The 19,063-nt window shown below is 35.6% G+C and overlaps 1 protein-coding gene across 2 annotated transcripts in view; it reads left to right on the top strand.

Annotated features, from left to right (window-relative positions):
- Nucleotides 1–19,063, top strand: part of AGBL4 (AGBL carboxypeptidase 4) — a 771,449-nt gene that overhangs the window by 81,950 nt on the left and 670,436 nt on the right. For both annotated transcript variants that reach the window (XM_081143911.1, XM_081143910.1), the window contains exon 3: nucleotides 9,090–9,214. In XM_081143911.1, the coding sequence (XP_081000037.1) occupies nucleotides 9,090–9,214 (125 nt within the window). The remainder of the gene's footprint in view (nucleotides 1–9,089; nucleotides 9,215–19,063) is intronic.

Genomic DNA, 19,063 nt, shown 5'->3' with positions numbered 1-19,063 from the left:
ATAAATTTTGGAGGCTGGGTTTTACATTTGTGTCCACCATAATTAAAAATTATTCTTTTCATTTAATTCTTACGTTTTAACCTTGTGCCATTTGATGTGATCTAGCCTTGACATATATCACACAAAGCAGTTTCACTGCCTTGAAAGTCCTCTGTGCTCTGCCTGTTCGTCCCTCCCTCCTCACAGCCCCTGACAACCATTGATCTTTGTACTGTCTCCATAGTTTTGCCTTTTCCAGAATGTCATATTGTTGGAATTATATGGAATGTAGACTCTTCAGATTGATTTCTTTCACTTGGTAACATGTAATTAAAGTTTCTCTGTCTTTTCATGGCTTGATAGCTTTTTTCATTTTAGTGCTGAATAATACTCCACTGTCTGGAGGTCCCACAGTGTATTCATTCCCTTACTGAAGAGTATCTTGGTGGCTTCTAGATTCTGGCAATTATGAATAGAGCTGCTGTAAACATCCATGCCTAGATTTTTGCATGGACATCATTTTTCAGTTTCTTTGGTTAAATACTAAGCAGTTTAATTGCTGGATCATATGATAACAATGTGTTTAGTTTTATAAGAAACTGCTGAACTGTCTTCCAGAGCAACTGTACCATGTTGTATTCCTATCGCCAATGAGTGAGGGTTCCTGTTGCTCTCTGTCCTCACCAGAACTTGGTGGTGGTAGTGATTTTGATTTTGGAAATTCTATTAGGTGTATAGTAGTATCTCACTGTTTTAATTTGCAGTTCCTTAATAACATACGATTTTTAGAGTCTTTTTATGTGTTTACTTGGCACCCGTGTATAGTCTTTGTTGAGATGTTTATTCAGGTCTTTGACCCATTTTTGAATTGGGTGGTTCTCTTGTGAACTATAATAGAAACTTTGATCTAGCTCATTCTCTTCCCTTGCTTTTGTGCTATTATTGTTATATATATTACATGTACACATATTAGAAATCCAAAAATACAGCATTATAATTATTTCTTTTTTTTAAATATATCTTTATTGATTTCAGAGAGAGGAAGGGAGAGGGAGAGAGAGATAGAATCATCAATGATGAGAGAGTCATTGATTGGCTGCCTCCTGCACGCCCCCTACTGGGGATCGAGCCCACAACCCGGGCATGTGCCCTGACCAGGAATCGAACCCCGATCACCTGGATCCTAGGCTGACGCTCAACCGCTGAGCCACGCCCGGCCGGGCTATAATTATTTCTTTATACAGTTTTATGTCTTTTAGAGAAGAGAAGAAATGAGAAAAATTGAAGTCTCTACCCACATGCTTGTAATTTCTGGTGCTCTTCATTTCTTTACTGTGGATGGGATTTACCATCCAGTATCATATTCTTTCAGCTTGAAGGACTTCCTTTAATATTCCTCTCAGTCTTTGCCTGACTGGGGATATTTTTACTTTTTCTTGATTTTTGAAGGATAGTTTTGCTGGATATATAATTGTTAGCTGAAAACTATTTTCAGCTCTCTGAATATAGCATACTACTGCTTTCTGGCCTCCTTTGGTTCTGATGGGAGGTCAGCTTTTAATCACATTGAAACTACCTTGTATTGTTTATACTTGCTTTGCAGAGGAAGATCTGCCTATTTCCTCACTTGGCCATAGTCAGAATTCCCAGTTTCACTTTTATAATTTTCAAGCAATAAATTTTGAAGGTTGATATTTAACCTTTCTTCACCTGCATAAAGAGCTATACTTGGAATACTTCCTTGAGTAATACATATTTTAAGAATTACCAAAGGGCTTCTAGAAATGATTGATTTCTTTTGTTGCTTCTGTGTTCTTTTATAAGACCTTGAAGCCTAACTGATATGTTTCACAACTCATCTCTTACTTTCCTCGAGACTCCAAGTATTTAAATAGGACTTGACCCTCAATCTTAACTGTGTCATTTGTATTAATTGATTCAGCAAATATTTATTGGTTACTTGCTGTGTGGTAGACATATCTGACATAGTTTGTTCAACTAATAGAGTCAATGGGCTTTTTGCACAGTGCCTTATGATTTACAGAAGTCTCATTTTATTAGTCATGATCATGGCAGGAAACAAATGGCTTGCTTAAACTGGTTAATTTTGCATAATCTAATAAAGGGACTATTTATAAAGGTGCGGATTGGATTTAGGGAAATCAAAACCCATTTTGAGGCCCTTAGGTAGCTAACAGAGCTATAACCACTCCTAGGCCTACAGGAGAAAGGAGAGGAAGTGGTTAGTTGGCACCATAGACAAAACTATATGTGGAGGGACTGCTGACAGGAGCTGTGGTCTCCAGTAGAACAACACAGCCAACATCTCATGACCAGGCAGGAAGGAAGCCAAGGAAATATGTATTCTGACCTTACTATTTTCTTGTCCTTCATCTTGGGTGGGTGCCTTTCATTAACCAAACTTAACCAGAGGTTAGAGAAAAGGCAGCCCATTGGTGGAGTCCATAGAGGTCAAACTGCTGGAACAGAAAGCAGGGAGGAGGTGGAGAGAGGATCTGGAGGAGAAAGTGGAAGATCTTTAGCTCACTCACTGTTATTCATTAATAACTCCCATTAATTCTGACTTCAAAAGTTTCTACCATGTATTCCTTTTTTCCATTCTCACGACCACTGTCATAGTTCAGGTGTTTATTACCCCCTGATCGTACAGGGTGGGTGTATAGAAATCATTTCTCTCCTTTCACACTCTCTGTAAATATATATTGCTGCTAGTTTAGCTGGAGTTTAGACCTGGGATTTCCGACATCAAGTTTTTCCCCTGTCGCTCTCCACACACACATTTTTTAGAAGTAGAATTGAAGATTCTTTGTTGTTAATCTCAAGTGTGAAGGTGGAAAAAAACCTTTTCCTGATTCTCAGATTTTGAAATTCACATGTAGGTTTTTACTCCATCTTCTCATCTTGATTTTCATTTAAAAAAAAATTTGAATGTCAGGAATTTTCAGTGGAAATGCAAGATCCTGTTTTTTAATTATCTTGGACTTGAGGCCCAAATGGTGCAATAATTTTGCTAGGCCAGGCTGTTCTTTGGTTGTTTTGTTTAAAGAATTCGTATAGATTGAAATGCAGCTGCAAGTGTATTAGTGATTTTCTGTAGCTTATGTGTCAAGATTTTTATCGTTTGGATGAAAAATAGTATTTCAAAACCTGGCAGCATATTGACAAAAACAGAGGAGCACTTTGTGTAATTCTCTTTTTTAAAAACTACCTTTTTGAAAGACAAAGATTGCCTCTGCTACTTCTATTCACATATATTTCCAACAATAGATTTATTGACAGCTCTTAGATAAAGTTTAATTCTCTACTCTCTTCATTTATCATAGTGTGTACTTTTATGCAGGAAGAGAGAGAGAATAGGCTTCTGTAAGTGAACACACTATATATGCAGGTGTCCTAAGTGTATAGGGTAGCACTTGACCTTTTGTTGCTAATCTTGTGAGAGTGCAAGCCCACCCCTTGGAAACAAGCATTTTTATGGAGTTTCCTTGGGGTAAGGCCCCTGAGTTTTGAATGGACAGCTGAGCTGGATAATCTCTAAATCTCCCAAACTATGCTTGTAATTCAGTCTTCTGCAGGGCCCTCCTTGGCTGCTTTTAAAAATATAATTTAATTTATTTTTAAAAAATATATCTTTATTGATTTCAGAGAGAGGAAGGGAAAGGGGGAGAGAGAGATAGAAACATCAATGATGAGAGGGTCATCAGTGATCGGCTGCCTCCTGCAGGCCCCTCCACTGGGGATGGAGCCTGCAACCCGGGCATGTGCCCTGAAGGGAATCGAAACCCGAAACCCGTTTGCCTGGATCCTAGGTTGATGCTCTACTGCTGAGTCACGCCCCCAACGGGCTGGGCTGCTTTTTAGGAGCCTAACTGAAGATGATTTTTTATTGTTAGGCCTCCTTTCTCCTCTTCCCATTGCGTTCCACATTCCCCTTCTGCCACAGCAAAAGAAAAAGTCTCTGCTAAAGTTTCTGAGCCCTAAATGGCACACAGTTACAAATTTGTTTTCTGTATCATTCCTGGCAAACTCATTACAAAGTAATCGTGGCCCACACTCAAGTGCGCTTCCTTTGGGACCAATAGCTGTAAATAAGGAGGCGCTGCTAGCTGGCTGATAAGTTGTTGTTCCGAAGATAGCGGTGCCTTTTAGCAGAATGTTTGACCTTTTTATTTTACATTGCCTCAGGCCTATCTAAGACCCTCAAGATCTATTTCTCATCTTAAAAATCCTCTGTAGGAAAACAGTGTGTGGCTTAAGAAAACCTTTAAATTGCTTAATGTCTCTCTTTCCGACCCCTGATAATTATAGTTATGCTGGGTAATCTCCCTATCATTTTGCAAAATAGATTTTCCGTCTTCCAATAACGGACACATTTTTTTGACATTGGAAGCAACATGTTGAATATTTTATGAAGACTAAATGTATAGGGAAGGAGAGGTAAAAGTACTTTCATATATGTGGAGAGAAAGAATGTTTTATGCAACTTGAAAAGTACTTTGGGACTAATAAAACCCTCAAGCTTTATTATTTATTCCTGCATCACGGTAATCATCGGCTTTGATTTGAGTGGCTATGCAAAATCCCATCTTCAATATATATATTTTTTCTTCCCTGTTGCTGTAAGTATCAAATTGAACCACAAAATGGAGAGTTTCAGGAAACATCATTTCACCTTGGGGAATATGGTTGTAGATACTAAGAAGTCAAAATGTTTAAGTCTGCTTAATGGAACCTCTGTAGTGTCAAATACTTGGAGTTTTTGTTAAGATACTTGCAAATTGTTTCAGAATATTTGGACTGTTGATTTCCAAGATGGACTCAGCCAAGTTTTCTTTTAGTGAGCAGTGCTCCTGATACTTTGAGGAAGTAGGAAGATTTACAGGTTTCTAAATCTCTGTGACTAATTGCAATCAGGACAGCAGATCTTGTGTTTAGTAGATACATGTTGTATTGTTTCCACCTAAGAAACAGCATTGTTTTACTTTTTTATTTTATTTTTTCATTTATCTTTATTGTTGAAAGTATTACAAATGTCCTCCCCCTCCACCCCCATTGATCCCCTCCACCCTGCACCCCTCACCTCAGGCCTTCACCACACTATTGTCTGTGTCTATGCTGTTTTACTCTTTTATAAAAATTGCTGATCATGTGCATTTTAGGAGATTGAAATCTCAAATTGGCTCAAATTTCTGCCAAAATATGTTCAGAGACTCCTAGAACATAATTTTCAAGTAGTGTTTACTATGGAAAGAGAAATTCCATGGATTTAATGCTTTTATTTTAGATACAGAAATGAAATTTAGACTTTTTCTAAATCATGAATTGCAATTTTCATGTACATTCTATGTAGTTCAAATCTTTTGCAAAAAAAAAAAATCATAGTTATTGAATGTTACCTTTTGAATGATTCACAGATACCTCACACTTGACATTAAAAACTTTTTTCTCTAATACTTTCTTCTCTTCCTGTACCACTTATTATGGTTAATTCATCACTAATCTATTCACCAAGCTGGAACTCTCAACTAGTCACCCTCAACTAGTCCCTTATTCCCTTTGTGGGTGATACAAATTGATGTGGCTGGCGGGATGACATATGTTCACCTACTTCCTCTACTGATGACAGATTATTGACTAAAGATTAGTTTACTTTCTAAATAAGAGAATTGAGATGTATTATATATAACTTTTACCCACTTTCAGGAAGTACTTCTTGAACATTTTCATTAGAAACAAAAGAGAGTAACTCATCCTGTTTGGGGGTTTAGAGCGGAATTTCTTTCAGGAATCATACCATTCATTCCTCCTCCTTTTTTGGGCTACTTGCTGAGAATACTAAAATTCCAAAGAAAAAAGTCAAATGGGAAGCTAAATGTTGCCCTATTACAAGTTGGGAAAGCCAATAAGAAATCTCTAACCTCTCATTTCTACTCTATCCTCACTCCACTGACTGACAAAAACTGAACTTCTTTGGTAAGCACAGTGGACTTAGACATGGAAGCCCGACGGACTATACTGCTTCCTGTTTACTGAATTTCTGCTGGCGTCTGTGTATGTAGAAGACACCTAATACACGTGGTTCACTTAGTAACTGAAAGCTGAACTTCAAGGAGGTTAAATAACTTTCCCAGAGTTACCCAGCTTAGTGAGTGGTAGAGCAGACTTGAGACCATGTCTGTCTGGTTCACTGCTAGTGTCCTCAGCCACTTTACCATGGATAGACATTGTAAGTGAGGAATAAAGAAATGGATATGAGAAGATGATGGGGAAAGATTAATTTTTGAAAATCACCTTGGAAGAGGTTGTGGTTGAGCAAGAACTTGGAGCCTTCAGTGCAAAGTCATAGATGACAAGAGGGCTCCAGACTCTGAGAATCACTTAAATAAATGTGCCAAGACAGTATGGTTGTGGAACAGTGAATAAACCTGTGTATAAAAAAAACAGGAACTTGAATGATAGATGAAGTTGCATAGATATATAAGGGCCAAATTACAGAGGCTTTTTGTGGCAGGCTGATTTCTCATTTCATTTTTTAGGTGACAGAAAATCCATCAAAGGCCTCTGATATGGTAGAAATCAGACCTTATGAAAGTGGGGTTGTGATGTGTTTAGACAGTATAGGCATGAAGATCACTTAGAAGTTTGTTGCTACAAACTGAGTAAGAGAAGATTGAGAAGCAAGAGAAGGTGATGTGAGAACCTTTCAGAGTTACAGTAGACGGTGATCCTGCCATAAATCCAAGGTCACAAAGGTAATCAGTGATAGATCCAGAGCTATAACCAGGTCTTCTGATTGCCATTCTTATCAATAGTCCATCCACTTAAAAATAGGTGCCAGAAACATTTTTAACTTTTGAAGAAGAATGACTTTGAAAATGTCACCCAACCTTCAAATCTCTATTTTTATTCATCATTGGATGGTGAGATATAAAGCATCAATTATTCATCATGTATTCAATGTTTAATTGCTGGTTAATAGCTCCTAATATATTTCAAGGAAATCATGTTGTTTGTTTACTTGGGAAATCAATTTCTGTAGATGTAGGTAAAAGTATGCTTGCTCTCAACTCTGTGAGTCACACTACAGCTCTGCTTCTTAACGCCACAGAAGCCCAGGGCTGGAAGCAAGAACCATTTGAACTTTGATATTACCTGAAGCTTATATAATTTCAGAGTGTCTTCTTTAAGAAAAATTGTACAAAATTATGAATATAAAATTATATCTTCAGATTAAGAAAGGATATCACAATAAATTACTGGTACCATAGGGATTCAGGTCTCTTTCTGCTTAAATCTATTTGGCTGTTTACTAGATATGCTTCAAACAAGTGCAGCCTTGCTTTTCCTTTATATTATGCTATGTGCAACTCCCAGCCTTCATAAGGGCCCTTGTATGGGACGAACGTTAAAGCATAAGCTTCACTTGCTTCACAGAAAATCTACCTCTGGTTGGAAGGAACCTTTGATTATCTAGTCCAAAGCTGCTAAGTCATCACCCAGCCCTTCAAGATGGGCTCATTGTTTTTTTGCTGAAAGGAAATTTCAGTATTACTACTTTTCAAAAATGTGACTGTTTTGCTCCTCCTTTCCCATCAAAGTTAAACATTTAAATAAAATTATCAAGTGGGGAAGAAGAGTATATTCCTTAATATACACCCGTGGATTCCTTCCTCTCACTGCTTCACGTGGTTCCTCATTAATTCTTGTTTGACCCATTCAATGTATCTTTATATTATTACTGCTTCTGTCGCAAGCTTTATACAAAGTATGTCATGGTTTAAATGTCGTTTATTTTAAAAACAGTTGTCTTTTTAAAAATTACGAGACAAACAAAAGTCTTTTACACTTACATTACTATTTACTATTTTGTGGTGTTCATTTATTCTTATAGACATAGGTTCCATCTAGTATCTTTTAGGTTTTCTTGTAATACAGGTCTGCTGGAAATGAATTCTCTCCTTTTATTTATCTGAGAATGATTTAGTTTACCCTCATCTTGAAGAATATTTTTGCTGGATATGAATATTGAGAGTTTTGTTCTTTTATCACTTTCAAGATTTTATTACTGTCCTCCGTGATTCCTGAGAAAAACTCAATGACCATTCTTATTGTTGTTCTTTTGTATGTATAATAGCTACCTTTTCCTGTTTGCTTTAGATATTTTCTGTTTTTGTTTAGTTAAAGTTTAATTCTCAGTTTTTTTTTTGTTTTGGACTAGAGCTCATTTTAAAGCAACATATTGCTGTGCTCTTCAAGTGTGATACAATACTGACTTCTCAGTCAGTTGCTTTGTTGATGTCGATAGTCATCTTTACTCTTCTTTAGCTGTTGATGACCTGGTTTTGGATTCACCAAACTCTTTGATTTTTTATTTTATCTTACTATTAACATTTTGGGAAATTCACTGCTCATTTGAGTATCAGAGAGAGGAGAGACAAAGAATGGAAGTCACGCTTAAGTTTATACATTTTTGATAGAACTGTTAATTCTGTTGTTGGAGAAAATGGAAATTAATTTCATGGTTGTTTGTAAATTTACCATTGTTATTCTTACCTGGTAAGAACTTCTAATTTTTTTGTTTTAAACTTTACATGTTCTTTAACATGTCCTGATCGAAGTTTGGAGATACACCAAACACAGCACAAGTGCATAGCCCCATTGCTTTTGAGAGTTGAATAAGGTCTAATATATCAGAGGCAGTTTATATACCATAAAGCTTAGTTCACAATATTAAGGTATTATCATCATTTTTTGAACTAGGAAACTGAAGTCTGATTGTAATTCTTACTTAATTTATTGGGGCTTGACATATGCTCCATACAGCATCCCAGTCTGTCAAAGACACAGACGGATCTGCTGGGTGATAGGACTGGAAAAGCGGCTTGCAGCACAGCCTGGCTTAGCTCAAAGCCTGCTCTTATTCTGGGCTGCATTCAGAGTCGGCAGCCTTAGAGATTGTGAATGCTGTACCTATTAAGTACTGGACGATGGCAAATGTCTCTGTAAGAGTTTCTAATATTTAAATGTATGTACCTTTGAGCTGCATGAACTTTCTATTAAAACCCAGTTCTCTTAATTTTTATTACCAGGTAACCTTGGACGGGTGGACCAGGTCTCTGAGTTTGAGTATGATTTGTTCATTAGGCCGGATACCTGTAATCCACGCTTCCGAGTCTGGTTCAACTTTACTGTTGAAAACGTGAAAGAATCACAGGTGAGGGAAATAATGGATACCTTCAGTTTGGTTTTGGTAAGAATATCATGCTTTTGTTTTAGTTTAGGAATGTTAAAAAATAATGACCATATTTGGGATGTATTGTTGTATGTGTATAGCAGTGATACAGTTTTGTTTCAAGAGATATAGATAAATAGGTATAATATGTTGTTTTTTGTTATCTAAAAGTTATTAAATAATGCAAACAGATTATTTGAGAACAAAAACTATTCTTTACAGATTGAAGCACTAGCTGGATATGGTAGGCTTCCTTGAGGAATACAATAAGAAACTATACGAGGTGACTGGTATTATGTTTATTATGGGTGCTGCTCTCTATATTATTTCTTCTGTATAAAACTTGTGAATCATTTACATTTCTCACAGGGCCTCAGTTTCAGGAAAAGCTTTTCTTCTCCTATATAATAAGATGTTTATGTCTTAAAAACAATATGATTCTTGTAATATATTCTATCTTTGCTTTGGCTGGTAGAAAACGCAGAGCCAATTTTATAGCCCTCTCTAATGATTTTGGAAAAATTTTTTGCTTGTGTTTCTGTGTACTGACTTTAAAAAAAAATCTGATCATATTAATGTCTTTAACTATGATTTCATCACTTACATTTTCTAACAGTGTATGATTTTATAATCCTGTTCAAATCTGTTTTGGAAGGGAGAGTATATTGATGAAAAAGAATGAAATACATATGCTTTGAACAAACATTAATAAAAGTAGAATCCTAAGAAATCAGTTATCACTCTGTTATATTGAGACAGCTGATCATGGAGGCTTTGTACAAACTTTGAACACATATGATAAGATTCTTTTAAGCAGATGAAAGCATAACCCCGTAACCCAACCTCTGCCTTCATTCAAGGCCATCTTTTTTTTTAGTATACTCCGGAGAAAGTGAGGAGTTGTTTTAGTTTCCCCTCCCAAGTCAGTCTATCCTTTTTGCTCATTCACATGGCTGCTTCCTTCTTTCTACTTCTCTGAACTGCAATTTGAATTGTGTGTCAGGCAGTGGTCAGTGTCTGGAATGCAGGGACTCTGATTCTTCCTTGACACAGTGCTGCTCCTTGCACACTGGCTTCAGCAGAAGAGGGGTGCAGGACCAGCCACGGCACTTTATTACCAATTCTCTTAATTCCCTGAAACATCACTGACACAGGACTTGCTGTGTGTAATGTTTACTGAAGGTTAGGAGCTAACTGGAAGGAATTAAATATATGGGAGAGCTCTGAACATTGTTAGCTAAATATGATTTATCTCAGTATTTTAGGAGAAGTGGGGAAAAATAATTCTCAAAGTGCATTTTCCAAAGTCTATGTTACTGAGTTGCGACTATAACTCACTGCAGAGGCTTGAACCAGATGTACTAGGCTGAGTCTTGGCACTCCAAGTTCGGGTCCCCTGTGAAGATCTGTGTGCTATCATGAGGTAAACACACACCTCTTATTCTTCTGTTGGTGTTCCTGTCTCATGTCAGTCAGTAACTTACAGTTGGCACATACACACACTACTGAATAACAAACAATAATTGTGAGATAATATAGTCAATACATATGAAGGAAGGGAAACATTTTTTAAAAGAAGTGTTATATGTGAGGATTTCTAAGTTCACTAAGGGGATTGCTTTTCCTCGTTATGCACAGCAGATGTGCATCCTTCAGCTTGCCTACTGCATACAGGAACCCACTAACTCCTTAGGAATGAGACCTATTACTTTTCAAACAGCATCATCATCTATCCTCATTATTTCCTTTGCTAAATAGAGACTCAGTGGAAACTCTGAAATTATAGTGTTTCTTTATTTTTGGGCCACATTAAATTCCCAGCCTAGTTTTTCTTTCACTTTAGTCTCTCTCTCAAGAGTATTCTTATATAGCTCCTATGGAGGTCAGGAGATAACTAGAGATAACTAGAAAGTTAGGGGAAATTTGTTTCTTAAGTTAGACTGCCAGAGATAGTCTTTTGGACAAGTCACTCATACATTTCAAAGTTTCTTATTCTTTGCTCCTCTAGTTTGCTTACAGGTATGTTTTTTGTTGTTATCATTTACAATGTCTCTTCCAGAGTGTTAAAATATTCATATTACATGTTAAAGTCATGCAGCCTCTTTTGCAGTCTTGTCTACCAATTAAATAAGCAAGTAACATGATGTATCCCTAGGGATTGCTATAATAAGAGAGTTGGTGCTGTTTTATAGATCCTTATTTTTAAAGTTGGAGGAACTAATATTTTCTCGGTCTCTCTGGATTCTATCTTCATACCCAGTACTATTCTACCTTTGTTGCAGTTAGAAATCATGAACATGTTTATCTGGTTTCCTGGAGCCTGATGCTTTATCAGCTTCTTTCTGTGGGCCGTTGCTTCATCAACTGTAATCATATTATATAGTTATGGAAATCTGTCTCAAGAAAGCATAAAGATCGGCTGGAAAGATACAATATATATCTCTAGTGCACAGGATATTTGTTTTCATGGATGTCTACATGAAAGAGAATGATTTTACTATTAAGTTTGACTTGTGAGGTCTGTTTTTATAATGTCTCTTCTTGTAATCTTTTTCCATCTCTCCAATTTCCGTTAAAATGAGACCTGCATGAATGTAATCTAGTCAGGAACCTTATTTTGGGTTTGGTACTAGCAGGCAAAAGAAATATTAGTCATCAAAGTCTGACTTCATTAAATGAATGTTAAATCAGCATCAAATATACTGTATAAACAGGTCTAGCTTTTGGGTTATTTTTCTTGATGTTTTTAGGAAGTGATAAAAACTTGGAACATCTAGTGCTGTATTCCAGGACTGATGTATAAACCTCCAAAAATAGTGGCTAACTAGTGCATTTGCAAGAGTCTGTGAAAACTGAACATCCTTGTACCCTTTTCTCTCTGAAAAACTGTATTAAATGTTCTTATGTGGAAATTTACTACTGATGCAGCAGAACACTCATGCTATGTGAAAGCAAATCATCCTATTTAAATATTCACGATAAAACTTCAGCCAATGAGAGGAAATAAAATGGTATGCCTTGGCTATTTAAACTCTGTTTTATTTCCTTTATAGTCTTTACATCTCTTTAAATTTATTTTCCCCTTACTGATTATTAAAGTAGTCAATGCTCAATGTAGTAAATTTGGAAAATATAGATAATTATTAGAAGCAGAGGAAAACATATCCACCCACCCACCCACAGTCTCACTACCAAAAGTGCAAGTACTGTTAACCTTTTGGCATATTTACTTCTAGGCTTATTTATTTTCTGTTTCCTTTTTTGAAGCGTAACTTAAGTTATTACCATACATATGCTTTTCATGTCTTGCTTTTAAAGTAACATAACAGTATCACAAAGCAATTTGTATCTTAAAATTTTCATAAACATGGCTGGACAATAGCTGTTTACTACTGGACCACCTTCTTACTCTTGGGCATTAACTGTCGTTATAAAGAACAACGCAGTGGACATCTTTATGCATGAAATGTTGCCATATATTATTTTGCTTCTTTAGGATAAATTCCCATGAGCAGAATTGGTGGCCAAAGGAAATTAATATTTTAAAGGCTCTTGATACATATTGCTAAATTGCTGACAGAAAATTTATGCTGTTTCAGCACTGAATGAGATGCTTTTCTTTGAATTTCTTGCTGTGTTTTATGAACTCACATGTTCATACATTTAGAACAAATTGGTTCTTTTTTCTCATTTACTTTGAAACTTCACACAAATAAATGGGATATGAAGTAATGTTTCAGGCCTTTAGAAATAAAGGAATTAATTGTATTCAAGCAATAACATGAGACAACAAAAGCAGACGCATTTGTTATTTTCACCTTTTTCTTACTTCATCAAGTCCTTTTATATGGGTGTGCTAACAGACTGTCCTTTGAGGTATGTCGTGGGAGACTTTAAAAAAGAAAAACTTTTTTTTTTAAACAATGAACTATTTCTTACATTACTGTAAGCAGTAATGTAGCTTAAACACACATGCGTGCACACACACAACAATACACACACTGATTTATATATAATATGTCTGACTAGAACTTTAAAATTCCAAGAGAGGAGTTGGTCATTAGAGAATAGCCTGAATGAAAGAAAATGGAAGGGATTGTAGTCATTGCAATTATTGGTAGTATCAAGGGGTAGAATTGACTATGGGAGCAGCTAGATGAAGTATAATGGAAGATAAGATATTGGAGAAGAGGAGCTCAAAGTGGCCAGAATGTCGGAAAAATGGTCTCTGTAGGTTTTGGAAAAATACCAATGAGGCCTGAACAACAGTCATTGAGAAATGAGGAGGAAAGAGGGGAGTGCAAGATGACATCAATAATGAGAGGTAGTGGAGGGGTAATGTGGTAAAATGCGACTCCAAAGCTGCGTTCATGGAACTGAAGGCTCAATGTTATGAAGACATGGTTCTCCCAAAAGCAACCTAATTTTAATGCAGTTCTAATAAAAATCCCCCCAAATTCATTTAATAAAACTTGACAAGCTAATTATAATATTCATGTAGGAAAACCAAGGGCCCCAAATAGCCAGGACTGCTTTGAATAATAATAATGAATGGGTATATGTTTATTTTATGGAAATTTGAATTTCAGCTAACAATTTTTATTTATAGAAACAATGATTAGAATAGTTTGGCATTGGCATAAGAACGGGCAAATAGTCTAAACAAACAGACTGGAACTCAGAAACAAGGCTATTTATATAAGGGATCTTGATGTCTGACAGAGGATACAGTGCAAAATAGTAGCAATTGTAGAGTCTGTTCAGTCAGTTGAGTTGTATGGCAAACAATATTCCTATCTCATACTATTTCAGAAAACTTTATAGATTGATTAAAGACTTAAATTTGAAAACAAATTAAAAATTTCACTATGGTCTGGTCTGATTTTTATTTTAAATATAGCTTCCTTTTCTTATTTTTGTCTCCCACAATGCAAATATCTTGGGAGTTATGCTAGTGCCTGTCCCATATATAGACTTTTGGCAAACAACTTTTAATTTCAAAAATTAGTATATCAAATACAATTTTATACCAAGATTATGCTTGTCTCATTGATTCTGTTGCTCTACTGAATTATATTATAAGAGCATAGAAGAACTACATTTGGAGTTGATACCCTATTATGTGTCAGTAGAAAGAGATGATTAAAATAAAACTTAAAAAATAATTTCTAATTTGTTGTATCTAAAATAATTTTGATATTATTCAGGAATAATCTCTTCAACATTTGGAAATATTAAATTTGTGTCATGAAGTGAAAATACTAGTTTATAAATGCACTGGATAAATGGCAACCAAATATGGAAGCACTTTCCCTTTTTACTCCCTCTTTTTCTTTCGAAGGTAAAAAGTTAATCTATAAAATATAATGTTTGATGATCCAAACATGTTTAAAAAACATGTCTGAATAATTAGCTATGTTTTGTTCAGGTTATTTAACTTACTCCTGCATGTCATTGCTATTAACTGATTCATTAAAAAAAACACCCTTTTATTGGTTGATTGAATGTGCTTAATTACACAATTCCACTACAAAAGTGTGGGAGAAAGTGAGAGTAAAGCAGCTGAGCTACTTTCTCTTACTGAATTTATCTGAGCATGTAGTGAATGCTTAGATTGGGAGTTTGCAACATACAAGGGAGAGTGGTATCCAATAGTCCAGAATTTAAGTACAAGCTTAATAACTACTTACTAGTTATTGGCTGTCATCTAGTTATTTAACCTCTCTGAGTCTCCTTTTGCATATTAAATAATATTACTTCAAAGCATTGTTGTTTAAATCATGAAATATTTGTATTTCATTTGAAATTAAATAATGAGCATGTAGTAAAGACCCTGGCATATGGTTTAATTTTAGAAAAATATTTGTTAAATCTAATCAAGAGGTATTTATTAAGAATCTGTTACATGCCAGGCAATGTGCCAGGCACTGAAGATACACAGTGGCAAAAGAAGATTTTCCTGTGCTTCCTGGAGTTTACATTTCAGTGAACGCAGCATAAACTGAATAGTCATGCAAAATATGTAGTTTAGAGATACATTTATATGGAGAGTAAACCTTATCACTAAACTAAATTATTATTTTGGATTCTAAGGTAGTAACCTTCACTATCTAAATCTTACATGTACAGTAAAGCTCAAGTGATTCTCTAACCACCATAGAACATTGTTGCAATGCAATTTATTGGATAAACGAGTAACTGAATGGTTGACTTAAAAATGGGAGTATGGCTAGGGAGAGTAGTTTCATTTATTCAACAAACATTGTGGTGATTCACTGTGAACCCAAGCCTGTATATAAGGCAGTCCCTTTTTGTACTCATGGAGTATAAACTCTAGCAGTGTGAATGAATCAAGTACAAAAAAACCCCTGTAAACCAATGTATAAAATAATAAGTTTAGTACTAGAGATACAGGTAAGTTATTATGAAAATTTATCACTTCAGTTGGGCTAGAGGGTCAAGGACTAGATAGAGGAAAATGACAAAGAGAAGATGTAGTGCCTGCTCTGGTCCTCAAAGCCAGTCTTAAGTAGGAAAAACTCATCTTAGTCAAATAAGTATTATAATCCTGATATGATAGCCAAAAGCTTCAATTTAATAGTGAAGTAGGTGGTTAAAAAAACCCCACAATCAAATCATAGTCCCAATTTATATAAAGCAAAACATATCCTTGTATTTTTATTAAGATCATAGAGTTGGTTGTAGAGTGGGGTATTCATAGTTCATCATTCATTGTGCTTCAACATCAACATTGTATGATGTGCTATAACATGGTTACTTGTTTATGTGGAAAGTTCTCATATAAGCTTCACATTGAGGAATTTCATGCTGGATTTTTTTCTTACTCTTTGTGTGTGGTTTTTAACTGCTGAACAATTAAGAAAGACCCAAATTTAGACTGGAAACTTATTGTGACATAAACTTATAAATATTGCTGTTGCAATATAAATAAAACACAGATGTAGAAAGTGAAAAAGATCTTTATGCAAATGAAACTCTGCGTACTAGAAACAGAACATCTTAGGCTGGATGAGTCTTAAAGCTATGGGTTGTTTGGCTGATCTACTGCCAAAGGAATGAGAGATTGATATTTAAATTTTATGCAAAGTTTCATGGGTAGTCTAAGCTTTGCTTTGGCAGAACAAAAGCAGTAAAATCATGAGGAAAAGGCACTGAAACTTTTATAGGTTTTGATTTGCTAAACGTATGGAGAAAGCTTTGGAGTCTAACCAGATGAGCTGTCAGAGTAACTCTTACTATTCTTCCTTGTGAATCTGGAATGGCCCAAATTGCTTGGAACCAGACCTACTTTATAAGTTTTTAATTTTATTTTTGTGGTCACCTTTGGATTTCAGCTAGCTTGCTTATAGCATTCTGTGGAGTGACAAACTAAACGCTGATGTCTCCGATCTTGAACTCTAGTCTTATCCTGATGTCTGCCCCAGCTGCCTGCCCCTAAACTTCCACATCAATACTGAACAAAAGTCTGTACTTTCTCAAAGTCTGTATCCTTTTTTAGTCTCTTCTTAGTTTGTTGTACCAGTATTTCATTACCCAAACTAGAAATTTGCAGTTTGTTCTTGATGATTCATTTATTATTTTTGCTATCCTCGTATGTTTGAAAGATCGTTTTCTTTTTTTTTTTTCTTTTCAATATATCTTTATTGATTTCAGAGAGAGGAAAGGAGAGGTAGAGAGAGAGATAGAAACATCACTGATGAGAGAGTCATTGATAGAGCCCGCAACCCGGGCATGTGCCCTGACCGGGAATCCAACCCTGATCACCTGGATCCCAGCTCGACGCTCAACCGCTGAGCCACGCCCGGCTGGGCTGAAAGATCATTTTCTAATTCTCAATCTGCCTGGCTAACAAATCCTTTAAGATACAGATAAAAATCTCTTCTCTTCTGAGAAGCTTCCCCTCACTTCCAGACTGTGCTCCTAATAGCTTTTATTGCTAATGCTAACACAGCATGGTTACCACGTAAAGTAATTGATAGTTTGTATGCCACTTCCCCTCATGGAATTTTAGCTATTTTATTATTGCTATTATTATTTATTGCTATTTTTATCTTAGTTTCTTCAATACTTGATAAGATGTCTGCCTTTAAAAAATGTATATGTTGATAAAAATGAATGTGTTTAGCTATTGCTATAGTGACACCCTGGTACTGACTTCTTTCTGACATTAAGACTCAGTTCTTTTTGGGGTAATCATATTTCTTTCCCAAGCTGAAAAATCCCTAAGTTTGGAGAAGAAACCTGTAGGTTGAGTGAGCTTCAAACAGGATAAACCCAAGTAAAACTATGGCAAACCACATAATAGTTAAACTCTGAAAATGAAAAAAAAGAAAAAAATCTACAAAGGAGCCAGAAAAAAAAGCATTACCTATAGGGAAAAACAATTTGGATGATAGAAGGTTTATTGTCAGAAACCGTGGAAAGCAGAAGGAATTGCTTCAGCATTCAAGTGCTGGTAGAAAAGAACTGTCAACCCAGAATCCTATATTCAGTGAAATGTCCTTCATGAGTGAAGTGAAAAATTGAGGCATTGCATTTGGTGTCAGATTTAGAAAATAATCAGCAATACCTGTGTTAGGGAGTTTACTGCCTATGTTTTCTTCTAGGAGTTTTATGGTTTCAGATGTCACATTCAAGTCTTTAATCCATTTTGAGGTAATTTTCATATATGGTGTAAGATAGTGGTCCAGTTTCATTCTTTTGCATATGACTGTCCAGTTTTCCCTACATCATTTGTTGAAGAGACTGTCCTTTCCACATTGTATATTCTTGGCTCCCTCATCATAAATTGATTGATTATATTTGTATGGGTTTATTTCTGGGCTTTCTAATCTGCTCCATGATCCATTTGTTTGTTTTTATACTAATACCACACTGTTTTGATTACTATAGCTTTGTAATGTAGTTTAAAATCAGTGCGTGTGATGCCTCTAGCTTTGCTCTTCTCTCTCAAGATTATTTTGACTATTCAGGGTCTTTTTTAGTTCTGTACAAATTTTAGGACTGTTTGTTCTATTTCTGTGAAAAATGTCATTAGAATTTTGATAGGAATTGCAGTAAATCTGGCATGTTGCTTTGAGTAGTATGGACATTTTAACAATATTATTTTTTCCAATCCATGAGCATGGAATATCTTTTCATTTATAAGTGTCTTCAATTTCTTTCATTAATGTCATTTAGTTTTCAATATACAGATCTTTTGTTTGAAGTAAATGTGGACTCATGGGCTGAGCTTACCACTATTTTCTGAAATTGTTAAAATTTAAGTTAAAAAATTTTTTTTAAAAAGACTATGCCACGTGGCTCATGGAAGATGCCAACAATGTGGTCTCTTTTCAAGTGCAGTTAATTCAGCTGGGGCCCAGCTCCACACTCTTCTAGGTAGGAATGGCCTGCATTCCAGGTAGGAGTGTCCTGTTCCTCTGGTGGAAAACAGAATGAAAATCAGTAGATCTTATGGTTGATAGGGACTGCCATCCTCCATACCTCAGGCCTGAAACTTAAAATCTCGGAGACATTTAAAAGACTTTTAGTTGTCAATAATTTTAAATTCCAGTTTCAATAGTGTCTGTTGCTTAAGAAAAGCTCATACCCAGGTGTTCTAATTTCTTGTCTTGGTGTAGCTGTCACTCAAATGTCAAAAGCTCATTATAAACGTCATAAACAAAATCAATGTTGAGTAAGGAAGATCATGATATTAACTACATGTGCTGTATTTTTTTATGACTTGACATTATGTTTGGTTACTGCTTGATATATTTTCAGTGTAAAAGTTGTGATTAATCAAATCTTGCCGTGATACCTCACTAT

Source organism: Miniopterus schreibersii (assembly GCF_964146895.1).
Source record: "Miniopterus schreibersii genome assembly, chromosome: 8".
In the NCBI taxonomy this organism is placed as follows: domain Eukaryota; kingdom Metazoa; phylum Chordata; class Mammalia; order Chiroptera; family Miniopteridae; genus Miniopterus; species Miniopterus schreibersii.
Note: the sequence above shows the minus strand (reverse complement) of the source record. Positions and strands in the feature narration are given on the sequence as shown.